This window comes from Parambassis ranga, chromosome 8 (genome assembly GCF_900634625.1).
Source record: "Parambassis ranga chromosome 8, fParRan2.1, whole genome shotgun sequence".
Taxonomy (NCBI): domain Eukaryota; kingdom Metazoa; phylum Chordata; class Actinopteri; family Ambassidae; genus Parambassis; species Parambassis ranga.
Genome location: NC_041029.1, coordinates 14,572,853 through 14,589,172, shown reverse-complemented (window position 1 = coordinate 14,589,172; position 16,320 = coordinate 14,572,853). Strand labels below are relative to the sequence as shown.

General features: G+C 46.0%; 1 protein-coding gene across 1 annotated transcript; it reads right to left on the bottom strand.

The window, feature by feature from the left end:
• Positions 1-3,060: 3,060 nt before the first annotated feature.
• Positions 3,061-15,625, bottom strand: rnf216 (ring finger protein 216). The gene is made up of 17 exons (XM_028412058.1): positions 15,520-15,625; positions 14,672-14,808; positions 14,216-14,346; positions 12,569-13,780; positions 12,386-12,462; positions 12,121-12,229; positions 11,095-11,256; positions 10,904-11,015; positions 10,678-10,811; positions 10,513-10,563; positions 10,131-10,268; positions 9,781-9,929; positions 9,121-9,199; positions 5,972-6,069; positions 4,824-5,046; positions 3,981-4,050; positions 3,061-3,822 (listed from the first exon to the last, which is right to left on the bottom strand). The coding sequence occupies exons 2-17, from the start codon at positions 14,736-14,738 to the stop codon at positions 3,392-3,394; spliced, it is 3,243 nt and encodes a 1,080-aa protein (XP_028267859.1). The 5' UTR covers positions 14,739-14,808; positions 15,520-15,625; the 3' UTR covers positions 3,061-3,391.
• Positions 15,626-16,320: the final 695 nt, after the last annotated feature.

Sequence of the window (16,320 nt, the reverse complement as noted above, 5' to 3'; positions counted from 1 at the left end):
AACACCTGACTGGATGGATTGTCTTGTGGTTACTCAGACACCTTGCAAGGCTCCAAGCTATGTGCTTGCACCACATGTGATGCTAGATTAAAATGAGTAAGATTTAACCTCTGGAAAACATCTGTGCAAACTGGCCTTCTATAGAGCAAAGCCATCTTGCTAGCTAAAATAACATATTAGGATAGTCTGATAGACTCAAGATTTGTACTACACAAAGAAATATATATAAAAATGAAAACAGTCAGCAGAGGTGCTGCTATTAGCACAGCTGTAAAGACAAACACTCATTAAATACATACACACACTCATTAAAGATACACACAAACAAAGCCAGCGGAGGTGGAGCAGCAAAAACCATCAGGGGACCAAATGCTGGCAGACACCAGCAGTCCCCGAGGACGACACAGCAGAGACACACACACTGTCTGCGCTTCTATCTCTATAAGGACCAGCATCATTTTCTATCAACACATGATTCACAGAATACACAGCCTGCCTGCTTGTGTGTGCGTGTGTTTGTGTGTGTCTAAACACTCACAGGAACATGAATCCACAATAACAGGAAGCTGCAGCAGAGGTGCTGTTTGTCCATCTCAGGTGTCCCTGCAGATATGTAGGTCACGTCTGGTTCATATTTTCATCCCTGCAGACGGAACAACAGCTTCAATCAGTTTCATCTGAAACCCCATTCAGAACATCAGGATGACAAAAATGTACTGAATAGACCAGCTGTTTGTTTGTGGAGGTGCTGAGTTACACACTTATATCTCAGTGCAGATAAAGACAGGCTGATATATTCATGGCACACGTTTTGATTATATAAACAATAACAATTCAAGGTATTGTGACTATAAAGGACATAACACACATTGTAATCTGTGAGGAAACCGATGCAACTGATTCATTATTTCTCATACCAACAACACAACTCAACAAAATCTAGTGTTTTAACTTAACACAATTTAAATGTTTAGCTTTAAAGGATTTCTACAGTGTTAGCTAGCTAGCAATACAGAGTAGCATGTAGCTTTGCCTCTTAGCCTGGCTAGCTGGAGTTTTCTTATTTATAAATTAGTTTATTTCATTTAATTGAAGTTATTGAATTATTTTTGAGATTAAAATAAATAAGTATTTCTAAGTAAATGAACGACTTACTGTGAGCAACACAACATAGTGTTAACTTTCTAGCAAGCCAGAGTAATATATAGCTTTGCTTGTTAGCCGCGACTAGCTAACTAGCGACTAGGCTCGGCTTCACAACAACAACAGCGTCAGGTACTGCCAAGATGGCGGCCAGCGGAGGCTTCCAAACATAAAGTACAGCAGGGGGCTGATGGGAATTAATGATGGCGGCCCATGAAAATTTAGCGTCCACGGAGTGAAGAATAATCTGTGCGTGAATATCAATTACAAATTCAATCATGGCTGACAGCACTGCATCCCGTCTCCTTTATTCAGCCTAATCATGTCCGTTAAGCCACTTCTTTGTTGTATGAATTAAATGAGTCATTAGCAGATAATTCTCTTTAATGCTATCCCTCTGTAATCCACGACCCGTAGGCCGGCCTGCCTGCAGCGTCTTGAAGGAGCAGAGCAGGATTTTGGGGGGAGAAGAAGATTGTTTTCATGGATTCATGATGGCGGCAGCAGACAGACTGGGGTGAACTGCCGCAGCATGGACAGTGACCAGCAATCACGGGGTTAACACAGTCCACTGTAGGTGTAATTATCTGTTACCCGCATCAGTGTTAGCATGCTAATCGTTTAACTGTCTCCACAACTACTGGAGTCCTGTCTGTAAACTACCCCTAGCAGATTAGCATACAGCCTCGCTTCCATACCTTGGCTAGCTTGTTAGCTTTGAACTAGGTGGGCATGTTTCAGAAACCAGGCTTCATTTGGCCTGCCGAACACCTGCTTTTACTTTGTCTGGGTTATGTTAGCTTTAGGTACCGTAGCTTCACTACAAGCAACAAGGCAACTCTGTTATTCAGCTAACCAATAGCATGTAGCTGACCATAGCTAACTTATTAGCTCCACCCGGCCTACCTCAGAACACTTCTTTAACTCTTTTTTTTTGGAGTTTCAACGTATCAGATGTTCCAGGTTTTGTTGTAGTTTCACGTTAGCTTACCCCAGGTTAGCCAGAACGTGTAGCATATAGCCCATTTTATTAGCCTTTGCTAGGCCGGTAGCTTATAATTCCTCTGTTAACTGTTGTCATTAGCTCCATACTGCCTCCTAGTGGACTGGAAAGTGGGGCAGATTAGTAGCTTCATGCTAGATGCTGCTTTATCCAAATCCTGCCCATTTTATGATATCCTGGAGGAGGCCTGGGTCAGTGTTTACAGATGGGACTTTTCTTTAACAACGTCCATATTTATGGTTTTGACTAAAATGTCAGAAATCTCTTAAGTTTTATTGTAGTCTTGTACTTTTCTAGTTTTTGGAGAACATGGTGTATGTCAACATGAGCCATCTCAAAGGGCTGCTAGCATGGTTTTCCAAGTGTTAATCTTGGATGTATCTTTTAAGTTATAACATGTTTTTTTACAATAAAATAAATAGAAACAAAGATAAATCAGCTGCTGCATCTCTTTCATGTTCTTACACAGTGCAGCTCCTGCTGGCCTCATATCTATTTTAAACACAGATGTAATGACGGCTCGGCTGGTGATAGAAGATGCTGAATCTGATTTAAGTCTAATTCTGGCTCACAAAACACAAAACAATATCGTCTGGCTCGTACGATCCATGACTAAAACCATTAGGACCCCCAGGCTACAGCGGAGGTTTGCATGAGTGTGTGTGACTGTGTGTGTGTGTGTGTAGTAAAGTGATTTGTCACACTCGTAGCATACTTGGCTGAACAAAGAAGTCCCCTCTCTCAGTAACATCACAAAGCCCAGCTGTCGCTGCAACATGATTGGTGGAAAGACCCCCCCTCCCTGTCATGTGATTGGTGCGTAGCCTTGGGGGGCTCAGTTATCATGAGTCAGCCCCTTTTGGTGCAGGAGGAGGAGGTGGTGGTGTTTGCATGAAGCGACTGTGGAGGCAGTGTGAACAGAAACCTTTATTAGAAAACTGTGTGGCTTCACACATGTTACACAAAAGATACAGAAGGGAATGCTAACTTTTTGTTTTGAATTGTCATAAAAAATATCTGTATAAACTAGAAATCATCTTGAGATTCTCAACTGTCCATCAGTCCAACCCCCCCCACGTTTAACGACAAAAGAAACGGGACGTGGGCTCCACCTGGTTCAGCAGGAGAAGGCAAAGTGTCCTATGTGGTTTTCTACAAATGCGCGATAACTTCAGCTGAGCTTGGAAAACAAAATGACAGAACAGGCGGCGAGCGGGCGTTCGCACGCTCCTCACAGAGAGAGCGTTACAAGCGTCTGTAGTAGCGGTGCGGGGGTCCGTAGTGCATGGGCAGGTCCATCACGTCCATGTTGTGGTGGTGAGGGTTGACCTGAGGGTTGGGGGGGTGGTGGTGGTGGTGGTGGTGATGGTGGTGGTTGTTGTTGTTGTTGTTGTTATTGTTCAGAGGGGGCAGAGGCTGCAGCGGCGGCACGTAGGGCGCCGGGCGTAGCCGCGGTATTACTATGGGGTGGTACTGGGCCAGAGCCGGAGGGTAGCGGGCGCGCGGGGGGACGAAGAGTGGAGCTTGTACCGCCTGGGGGTGAGGTGGGGGTGGTGCTGGGGCTGGGGCTGGTGGTGGATTGGGGTTAGGGGCGTTTTCTGGAGGCGGACCGACACGTGGCCGTTTAGCGTCTGTGATGGGCTCCGGCGGCGGGCCGACCCTCTTCCCTGAAATATCTGAGAGAAGAAAGAGAAACTGATTCTGACAGCTGCTCCCAACATGAATAAATAAAGGTTCAAAAAGACGAAGATGAGGCAGCAGAGAGGAAGAGGTGCTGCAGTCCTTCGATTTCCTGCCAAGGATCAGTCAAGGCCGATAAATAACAGCTGCTCACCTGCACTCTTCTTATTCAGCTCGGCTTCTCCCTCCTTCTGGATCTCCTGGATGAGCCGCTCGTCATCTTGCTGCAGAGACATGTTTTAATATAAAGGAAGTGAAGTCACAGCCTCGACACATCGAGTCAGTCATTGATCAACAGCTAATAAGTCATTGTTTATCTAGACTCCCAAACACATCAGAAATCTGCAGAAACACTCAGACAGCCCAGGTCCAGCTCCCAGGAGTCTGTCAGAGTCGTTCTAACCACACTCCTCACCATCAGCGGTCGCCATCTTGGCTATTGTTGTTCAAACGTGTTAAAGGGAGCTACAGCTAGAATACAAGACAGAGCTCATAACAGAATGACCATGTGTGTGTGCACCTAATGCTAATGCTAGCAATGTGTTAGCAACATACTGTCGCTAGCTGAAAAATCGGATTGGGGGTCTGTGTGACGTTTTAACCTCTTGTGTGGGCAGTGTCTCCTATCTGAGTTTAAGAGACTCATGTTTGTCATGGCCATGAAGGTTAATTTGCAGTTTTGTTGTGTCTCAGTCTGGATCTTCATCCTTTAACTTCTGACACCTTCACCTCCTGCCAAAGAAAAGCCTCTGAACACAGATAAGGAGGCAGCCTCTCTGTCTTTATCCCTCCTTTGGCACTGCCCTCTCCGCTCCCTGTTTGCCAGCTCTGCTGCTTCTGCAGAGCTGCTGGAGCTCCTCCAGCTCATTAACTGCTTGGGAACTAATTGCTGCTTTAGGCTGCCAGTGAATCTGCAGCCAGGTCACTGAGGGAAGGCGTGGACTCGGGACGGTCAGGGGTTAAAGTGCAGGAGTGTAGCTGTGGGTGTGGAGCGTACCGTGGGGTCAGTCCAGAGGGAGCACTTGCGACAGTGGCGGCAGGGAGCGCCGGGGGAGCGGGCGTGCTGGCAGAAGTGGTTGTAGCCGGTGATGGGCTCTCGGCAGAGGTAGCACATGAAGCTGCCGCAGCGGCACGGCATCCGGTTGCAGCCCTCCGATTTGACCAGGCTCGTCCCGCACTTCACGCACTTCCTCACCCGAGCCGCCGTCATCCTCTCCTCGCTGCAGCACAAACACAACCTTTCTGTTATTAAACAGACAATTCTCATCCTACTACACTTCAAATGAGTCTTTATTTCTGGACTTCAGACCACAGTCATCCCTTCAGTGTCCTCCTGTTATAATCATCAGACCCTCATCATCACTGATCGCTCTACCAGGCCACTTCCTGCCTCTTTTAGCACCAGGAAGTAAGACGATCTGCTGGGCCACTCAAAACAGGAAGTTCTGCTGCTGGGCCTGCTGGGCCACAGGAAGCAGCTGGCCTCTCCGCTTCCTGTGGCCTTACTGTACGGGAAGCGGAGCTGTTTTACCCAGCATGCTCTCTGCTGAGAGCAATGAAATTTGCTCCTACTTTCTTAATTTTGCTCCTACGTCCAGAGTCATTGCCAACAAGAATACCAAGTGATGAACGTTAACCACCTGAAACAGACAGCCTGCTGTTACTTCCTCCTTTTCACAGCTCTCTTCGCTTCTGGCAAAAACAGACATTTTACCTGACAGAACACATCGCCGCTGCCTCCATCATTTCATTTAAGTGTGTTCTTGTGTCATTCCAGAGCATTAACACATTAGTTTGGTTCCAAATTTATGTGAAAAATCACACATCTGTACACGGCCAGAGCCAGTGTGTTCTCTGAGGTAGAATCATTGCTGTCTGGTGGCCATCAGAGGGGGATTTATTGGCAATAATTTGAACGTTTTTTCCACCTAAACTGCCCACAATCATTCATTTCTTGGCTTCCTTATCAGCTCATTCAAGCCCTGCTTTGAACCGGCCTTTTAATGATTCTGTGGCTGTCTTTTGGTAAAAACTGGTAGAGGAGGGAAAGCTGCAGGTTGTGTTAAGGCTTCCTGGCACATAAGAAGGATCACATTCGTTTCAGATATTTCCATAAAATGTGTATAATTTCTATGACCCACTTACAAGAGCACCCTCATGCGGATCTCATCCCTCTCCAGGACCTGCTCGCAGGTCTTCCCCACATGCTGCTTCCACTGGACATGGCACTTTCTGCAGCTCTCCTGAAGAAAGGGACAGAAAAAAAAACATGCAGAGAACGGTTTTATTGCACACTTCCACTTTATGCTGACTAAGAGGAGCGCTGCAGTGATATTCCTCCTCGGTGTCTGCTCTACATGCTGCTGGTGCCGCCACTGCAGCGGCTCGGACTTGCAGACACACACACAGCTTAGGTGTGGCTCTCCCTGCAAAATCTGTCTGTGACTGCAGTAAGGCTGCTCGGTTGCCTAGAAACAGCAACTCCACTCCATCCTCCAGCCTTTCTTAGACTCTGACACTTTCCAGCGAAAGCTGAGGCAGCCTCCTTCACTAACCTTTAGCTGAGTGGTGTCACCATGAATATTTGAATCGCTCATGTAATATTGAGCAGGGCGGCATGTGTGTGTGACAGCTGATGCAGCACAGGATGATGATCCATATCGGCCTCTGTGACCTCCTTCATTCTCTGTGTGTGTGCTTAAAACTGCTCCCACAATATTCACAGTGACGGTTGTGTGTGTGTGTGTGTCGAAGGTCAGGCAGAAGGTTGGGAACTGGGCTGAGTCAAAGATTTTGATGCCATTTTAAAGGCAGAATTTGGATGTAGTTTGGTTTAAAAGCAGGAGAAGATCCTCTTTTTTCCCCCTCAGATGACAGTACTGAAACTGTTAAGGTGCAATTTGTGTGTTTTTTTTCAAGGGAGTGTCCATGCAGAAAGATGCAGGAGACACTCAGGAGGCAACATATAAAAGCAAATTCTCAGTCTGATGTGTGATTTCAGCATGTCTGTGGAGAAAGGACACATCACACAAAGACACAGAGGGACTGAGCAGTGAAAGATCGCCCCCTAGTGGTGACACCGACGCCAACAGAAGAAGAAGAGCAAGAGAAGAGCTGGCGACGGCGTGAAGGTCTGAGACCTGTTTGACAAGCTACGGGAAACACACCTGAGCTCTTATAGTGCTGCTAAAAATACCGCTGCTGAGTCAAACCTCTTCCCTTGGGTGTGTCGGCCCGTCTCCCGTTGTGCTAAAGGTCGATTAGAGACGTTACATCACGCGCACTGGCTGCACCTAAACATCTCCACCCTGCCCCAACATGCCTTCCAGTTCCATTCAGTGCACTTCATTCATGTCTCCTGGATCTGTTTCCACCTTTAGGCTGCAGCAAACCTTATAAGGCGGTGCAGGATTCTGACCGGGAAGGCTTACATGCAAGCGTGCACGTGCTATGAAATGTATATGACACACACACACACACACACACACAGGCGGCCTACATCTAGCACTCCTCTGCTTTCATGAGGTAAAAGGAACAAACCTGTGCAAATAACCACATGTGGAATACATTAACATCCACTGGTGTGTGTGTAGGTCAGACAGAGCCAAGAGAGAGGAGGTGGAGGAGGTGGTGGTGGGGTGGGCAGAATCTGGGTCAAACTTGATCTGAACCACATTTGAAACAGAGGAGGAAGTGCATCTGACCAGTAGGAAATCAGCGGCAGTGGAGTGGACGGAGGGGCCGGCCAATGAGGTGGCGCTGAGGAGGGAGGCGGGTGGGCTTACAGAAGTGTGTCAGTTACATAATGAAGCCCCTCCCTGCTCATAAGGGGCTGAGCGGGGCCGCGGAGACGACTGTACAACAACTGTCTTCAGTTGTGCTCGTGGCTGATGGGACAAAAAATGAATATAAGTTAATAAATAAAAGAATGTAAAAAAAAACCAAACCCCTCCAGGTGTGTGAGGGGCTCTGTGGTCAATCTTTCATCCTGATTTCAGAAGAAGCACCTTTTTGTAACACAACCACTGGTTATAAATATATTATACGTTTAAACTGGCTTCTCCAGCGTTCTGTGCTTTGCACACATTCGTAAAAACACTCAGACCTAAAGACACTGGAGCAACTTTGTGCGTCTTTGGGTGTGTTAGCAGCGTGTAATGGGGTGCAGCTGTGCAATAATGCTACGCTGTGGATCTCTGCCTCCACCTACAGGTTGATGGAATGAACTGCAGCTCAATTTTACCTCCCAACAAACAACTGAACCTCGCAGAGGGTAGATAGAGGCAGACATTTTGACTCCAGTTTAATAAAGTGCAGCTTTAGCTCCCAGGCACTTAGCAGAAACTGATGTTGGTGAGTTTTGACACCCAATTTAAAAAGAAATCCAAAGTCTGCCAGAAACAGGAGGAATCAGACGATCAGTTTTACAGAATCTAAGCTTAAGTATTTCAACCAAGCCTCCTTTTTTTTTTTCTTTTTTTTTTTTTTTTTTACAGGTCGAAGTTAAGAAATTGGCCAAAAATAAATAATCTGCTCTAAAAAGATTCTATTGAATATATAAAAACCTGCCTTCCTCAGTGCAACTAGGAAGCCATGATTCATTCACATGTGTCCAGCGGTCATGGGACAAAAATTCAGAGTATTTGGCAGATCTACAGGCTTTCTTCAGCTGAAACACTGTAAAACTGCAGCCATATCTATAATGTGTGTGACTGTTTTTACACTCAGTCCCTGTGGGTTGACAGTTGAAGTAGGATTTAACCCGACACAACAGTGCAAAGAGGTAAATACAAGTGTGATGTTGAGGTTTGTACAGCCTCATCTCTCTCCTCCCTTTTGGGGAATTTACAGATAGTGTGTTTGCATGGAGGAGGGTTGTGTTTATGTGGTGAGACTGTAGGTGTGTGTGTGATTTCTGACTGGACTCTGAGTGGTTGCAGACAAAGTGTGCTGCCTCCCCCCCTGCATGCCTTAGACTGAGGAGGATCCACTGATAAGCACAAGGGGAGGCAGAGGTGGTGACCTCGCCGCATGGATCATCTCCAAAACCTGCTCATCAATCTTTCCTCTCTGATGTTGATCGGCTTTGTGTTCAAGTGGAGATGATTTATGCTGAAGTGGACGCAGCCCGTGGGCCTCACGGTTTTTTCCTGTGACTGAATTATTCATGTCTGCTCCAGAATTCAAATGAAGATCTGATCTTTTTGTACGGGAAGATTAGGTCACCTGTGATTACAGCAGGGGAGGCACACACTGTGTAAACAGCTCTGAGAGCGGGGCAGGGCAGGACTGACCTTGCGGCAGCGAGGGTTGGGACAGCTGAACAGAGACATGTTTTTGTCCAACAAGGCTGGGAAGTTGCAAAACGGACACCTGTGAACGAGAGGTAGGAGGGTTAGTCAGTGACGGGGAGCGGGGAGCACCATTCAGTGACTACAACTCTAAGTACGCAGCAATACGCAGACTACAACCTACACTTTTTGACTATGTTGTGTTTGGAGCCTAAAAATAGATGAGCAAGCGACAACCCCATAGACCCTCACGTTAAAATGTTCAACTTTACAGCAGAAATAAAACATGTTTACAGCCTGACTGCCTGCATTAGGAGTTCAGACAGACTGTGATGCTGCCAACATGGCAACGGTTAGAGCCTCCCACAGAGACTGAAAACAGCTCCTCAGAAACCTGTGGGTGATGTTAGCCATTTCCCTTCTAATGTGATCAGTTTCAGTGGTTATAGTCTGAGTGCACAGTAGCTGCAACAGACTTTAAGACCCACAAAAAGCAGCATATTGTGTTGTAGAATAAAAGTTAAAGGTTGTGCGAGCGTCACCACAGATCTTATTTCAAGCATAAACACCCACTGACTTCAGGATGAGGGAAGTGTGACGAGGCTAACGCGTTTCCAGTTTTCAAGGGTTCTTTGTATGAAACCCTTGAAAACAAACACCCACCTCACGAGTTCGTCGGCGCAGGTGGCGGCGACGGCCTCCTCCGCCTGCCTCTCGTAGTATTTACACAGTACATTCTCTGGAAGGACCTTCTCCAGCTCACACACGGGATATGAGCACGAGCAGCCTGCCTCCATGCAGCTGAGCTCCGACTGCAACATCAACACACACACACACACACGGGGGATTACAAAAGGTGTGTGTTCACACCTCTCAGCTGATCAGTCTCACAGAAAAACTACACATTTCTACACTTTGCTGCAGCTGAGATAATTAACTTGCATCTTTCCCACAGTCAGGGGAAAATGTTTTGTTTGCTGCCAGGCGACCTGAGCGGTTAACTCCTTCCGTACCTTCCCGGAGCCAAACACTGCCTCCTGAGCGTATTTGACCAGGCACTCTTTGCAGAACAGGTGGCCGTCCGAACACTGCGTCATCTTCTCAAACGCAAACTCTCCGTAGCAGCAGCCGCACTCAATCAGCTGACCGTCCTGGACAAATAATTACACACAGATGTATATTTTGCATCCTTTACAGAGGACAGGGAGGATAAAGCTACAAGCTAAAGATATTTTGTTGATGACAGAATCAGCAGTGTTTAGTGGGTGTGTGTGTGTGTTTTGTCTCAGTAACTACAGTCTGGTCACATGATGCACAAACAACCAGCTGTTTCAGCACATGTGTATCACAGCAGAGGTTCAGATAAGTGTGGCTGATAAAAGTTGTGATTCTTACTTTTTTATATTCATCTTCATTGACCTGCAGAGCCAGAAGGAAGTCTTCATGCTGGGGAGACAGAAAGGAGGTCGACATTTTGATTCATCCAAAAAAGGAAAAGCACGGGTGGACCAGTGTTTTAGAAAGTGTGTGTGTGGTGTGTGTGTGTGTGTGTGTGTGTACCTCTGCCCACTCCTTGGCCTTCTGCTGATAAAATGTCAGCTCCTTCTGCACCAAAGGTTCCAGATTGCTGTAAGTCCGACAGTAACGACGGTCGCTCTCCAGAAAGTACATCCTTCTGACGAACTTCACCGTACCTGGTGCACACAACAAAGAGAGAGAATGAGAGACTGTGTAAGAAGACCGACGGCTGCAGTGTCATCAGGAATTTATTAAAAAGTTTCCTCACCGTGCTCGAAATTGAAGTCGATATAACATCGCTCTGAGGACGTCCGACTGCGACGCCTCTTTCCTGATGGGTCACCTGATTCCTGCCACTTCTTCAGAGCTTCACATAAGGCCTGCGACAAGGACAGCGAGTGTGAAAAAAAAAAAATCAAACTGCATTCTGAAGCTGCAGCGGCCGACACCTGGCGTTACCTTGCGTGTGATTGCATAGTGTCCCTTCATGGCGTTGAGGGCCCATTTGATGTCCTGACAGCTGAGCATCCTGAAGTCTCCCATGAGCATGTCGGCGGCCTGCATCACAACGTCAGATCCCACGATTCCCAGCTTGGCGTAGTCAAACAAGTCCTCGGTCACCTGGGAAACCAAAAAAAAACACACTTAGATATCTGATTCACAGACAGGTCCAGAGCTGTCACAATAAAACAATGTCTGATTCTCAAAGACTTTTATCAAACATAGTCTTCCTCTTTTTTCACACTTCTGTATATCACAGTCAGAAAATTGAGGAGCAAAGTGAATGAGGTGAAGCTGCTTACACAGAGGACATCAGCTGACACCATCACAATCCCACTGCTAAAACAAAGCAGCCATTCGTGCTACAGATCGAATCTCAAACCGTCTCTGGTCTGTTCTGACCACCCTCATGGTGAACCCGGCCTGAAGCAGAACTTCTTACTGTGGGCCTTCCACCACAACAACACAGAACCCGTGTGAACACACTTACATAATGTCTTTGTTCTCTCATCGGATCCTCTCTGCTTTCAATTTCATCCCAGCTTCAACTAACACTGTCAGTGCCGCCATGATCCGATGACACCGAAAATAGTTCATCACAAAAACAATGACTGTCTGCTCAGCTTAACTAATGTTCTTATGTAATGAGGAACCCTATTATGTATTTGTATTAACTGCTTTATATAGCTGTTAATCATGCTGACTGAGATTACAGATGATGCTATTATTAGATGTTTTTATCATGTTTTAATACATGGACAGTTATTCTTTTCTCTCAGTCTGAGCATTTCCTGGTTCGCTTCATGTTCTTTTAATAAACTTTCACACAACTTTGCTCCATCATTATTAATCTACTTTGGTTATTTGATTCATTATCATCACACAGAACCATCTAGAATGTCTAAAAGCCACTGTAGGTCTGTATGCAATTCAGACAGGGGAGGATATGCAGCCAAAGGCCCAGGCACACACACACAAACACACCTCCGTCTGGGTGTCTCCGGGCTCCAGTAGGATGCTGCTGGGAGCTGCCGTGGCCGCTGCTGCCTCCCTCCTCGGGTAGTCTGGATTCTCCAACAGCAGGTTACAGATACTGGAAACAGAAAGAGATCAGAGCTGCGTGTAAACAAACATACTGCGGTAAAAACATGAGGCAAACATGCATCAAATATTACCACAGAGAAAAATACACAGCACACAGGTCACAACATTTATTTTACATGAAGTTCTGGCGATAAAATCTTCTTACACATTCAAGTCTTTCACATTATTCTTTTGGATCAGTTCTGCTACATAGGCTTCCTGGACATCTGGGAGGAGGTCCAGCTGTAGACGACACACACACACACACACACACACACACACACACACAGAGTTGAGGAAAGGCTGAGGAGGCAATATAACAGACTGTTCCAGGTTGTGTGATACTCACCACACCAGCAATAAGAGCTCTAACGAGAGGCCGCTGCTCTGCTCCCTGTTGTGGTGCAGAAGGTCCGGGTCGTGCGTCCTCTATTCTGGGAATGTCCTCTGGTACAGGAGGGACCGCGACTAGACCGGGGGCTGGATTAGCCCTCACTGGGTTTGGTGCCAGGATAAGACCAGCCTCTCCTCTGTTGTGGGGGACTGGAGCAGCAGGAGCCGGAGGTGCAGGAGGGTTAAAGTCCACATTAGGCACCCTGAAGTTGTTGGCTGGTGGGATCCATGTGGAGGCACCAGCCTGAGATGGGGGATTAGGGACGGCGTCCCCAGGCGCCTGGCTCCCTAGAATAATGCGGTGACCTGCCTCTGGAGGACCTAGTCTTTCTGGGGCTGCAGCTATGAGAACTGCAGAGGGGATGATGGGTAAAACCTGAGGGGCTGCGGACTGAGCGGGGGCCTGTGCGAAGGGCTGAGGCTCAATCTGAATGAGATTCCCCTGCATGCGAAAGAGTGTGGCCGGCTGCGGCTGGTTCGGGGGCCGGGGCTGCGGCTGGGGATGTGTTATTAGAGCAGAAGCCCGGATGCTCGGCTGCTGCGTAAAAACGATTTGCTTCACCTGGATGATGCGTGGCTGCGTGGGTCTGTTGGGGTGGATCTGCGTGGATGTACCGGGCTGAGGCTGAGCAGATGAAGTACTTGCCTGAGGATTGTCCTGTGTAAGACTGCTTGTACTCGCCTGCTCTTGAGTCTTTGTTGAAGAACTAGTCTTTGCAGCTGCACATGTGGCAGCAGTAGACGTACTCGCCTGTGCTGAAGAGCCAGCCGCCTGCTGTGAAAGACCGGACGTGCCGGGTTGAGGCTGCAGATGTACAGGAGTTCTTGATGATACACTGTTGGCATGTGTGGAGGTAGATGGAGTGTGGCTTGAAGAAACTGCATGAAGCTCCACACGCGTCTGTGCTGATGTACCTTTCTGCTGCTGTGAGTTTGAATGTGTGACTCCAGATGTGCTCGGCAGCACCGACGTCTGTGCTTGTGTGGCTCGATGGTTGCTCTTGGCAATGGCCTTGGCATCTCTGGAGGTAGAGGGGGCGGAGCCAGGGTCTCCCGTAGGGAAGCCAGGCGCTGCGCTACTTTGACCTACGACTTGAAACTCGTTATGCGATGCTCCACTCCACTTTGAGGCCGGGCGGATCACGTGTCTGCGTGCAGGAGTTAAAGGCTGCAAGAAAGAAAAAAAAACATCATATATCGAAACTCTCTTTCATATTTTCAGCTCGTATTACTAATAAAAAAGGCCTTTAGAAATCTGCCTGTGATTTTAAAATGTAAATTTTTTACCAGAACCACTTTATTCTACACATCTCAACTGCTCGAACAACAGTTCTCAGCACAACCTAGAAGCCATGTTTGAGTCGACAAAAACTCTGTCGAGTTTGTATAAAAGGTTGTGTGGTACTGTACTTGAAAAGACATGTTTTTTGTTCTCTGTACTTGTAGTAATGATCGTGCTGTTTCCATAGAGGAGCAGGGCTTTATACTGCACCAAACAACAAGCCCACACAGACTGATCATGTAACAGGAAAACAACCAGAACCTGCTCAAAAATCAGAGGTGTAAATAACAAGCCTCACAGTGATGATAACATGCACAATACCTCCAGTATGCTGACGTCGTCATCATCTGCATCATTGGGGATTACAACGGGCTTGCCGGGCACCACAGTTACAGGCTCCTCATCCGAATCGTCAGAAATGGTGATGAGCTCCCTCCGACGGCGACGCGAACCTGCAGAGGTGCCTCAGTTAGTACACAGAAATAAAACAATAAAGGATAGCAAATATCAGTGAATTGATCTTACTGGGTAGAAAAAAAGTAGTTCTGATGAAATGAAGTCACAGGTGCATTCAAAGACAACTGAAAGTTCAGTTTATATAAACACAGTTTTTTTAAATATGACCTTTTTTAAATCACATTTTATTATTTCATTTTTTAAGTTTGGATTTATTTTTGCAATGTTTCTTTTTTTTCCTCCCACTTTATTCCTGACTAAACACACGTGATCATGGACAGTGATAGCTCCTCTAACTGACACTGTGTGTGTGTGTATCACCTTGGCTGCGATGGACGTTGAAGCTGGCCAGGTGAATGACGTCGTCATCGCTGCCTCCATCTTCCATTGTGACACTACACTTCACCTTCTCCCTCGACCAGCCCACACACACACAATCAGCGCCCAATCTGTACCATCTTCACACACACACAGCAGGGTTAGAGCTGGTATTCCCCTAGACTCCAACAAATAGTTTCATTTTATGATAAATCATGACAGCTACAGAAAAGAAGGGCCTGTCGATACGATAACACCTAACTCATGAAGATATAAGCGACTAATCAGATCAACTATGAATTAGCATGTTAGCACACGAGAAGTTACCAAAAAGGAAGCATAAATACGAAGCAGCATTAAGGTCATTTACCAAGTAGCAGTGATATTTAGCTATTCTATTAAATATGTTGACAAACTATAGCATTTGCCTGCATCCCTTTTGTTATTAAATACATGCTAGCGCAGGTCAAACGTGAAACAAATCAATGTAAATACAGTAAAAACAAAACAAGCTAACAGTGCGAGAGGACGTGGAAGTGTTGCTAAGCCAGCTACGTAAAGTTCCACTGCACCCCTCAGCCTGACAACAGGTTTAACACTAAAAAAACGCATTTAAGTTTAAGATGTGTGGTTAAAAACAAACGTGTCAGGGCAACAGTCGCTCATTTCCGCTCTCACACAGAACAAACAACTGCTCCCAGTTTAGCTAACGTCAATTAGCTCAGCGAGGCTAGCTAGCCAGTAGTTAGCAGACTTCTGTCAAGATTTATGCCTATATAACATCGGTTCGAAGCTAACACGCACAGTGTGAGATGATAGTGTGTAAATACACGTGTAGAAATGTACAGTACCGCAGCTCCGTCTGCGACAACCAGGATAATACGGCTCCTTGTTAGACTGACAATCCGTGAATATCGAAACAATCTGCCAAAACAAGAACAGCAAGACGACGTCATGCGTGCCTTTCGGGACGTAGACGCAGGGGCTTGTGGGAAATATAGTCCGGAAGACATCTTCGGAATTCAAAGAAAGTTACGTTTAAACGGTAATATCTGCTTTAAAACAGTACAAAAACAAAACAGCATATATTTAAATTGAAAAACAATTTTTTTCTCTAAAACGTCAACATAGAATTTGATTTTTTTTGCAGACAAAAGTCGAATGCTTTACTAAAAAAAAGCAAATTAAATATTTCAATTGTCAACAAGCCTAGAACAACAACAGACTAGGTAACACCAACATTTTTTCAAAGTAAAAAAATGATTTGGAGATTTCATTATATTCAGTTGATGTCATTAAAAACATTTAAAAAATTGCAAGTCTGATTTTCTGTTTGTTAACTGTACCTCTGTGGGCTGCTTTATGCCTCCAAAATATGAGTAAACAATGCAGCTTTTATTAAGACACTTTTAAAATCAACATTTGCCATTGACAATAACAGACGTGACACCGGTAATGTAATTTCAATTTAATTTCTTTTAATATAATCTTATTTACATTGTATTTTTTCATAAATGTTTAGTACATAGTAAGTTACAATACTCTTGCATCCATTACACAGTGAACTCAGACCCTAGAAAATGCAGATTGAAATGACACTGCTTAACAGTCTTCAATCATCAGCTCATCTTTTTATTTTCTCCCCATTCATT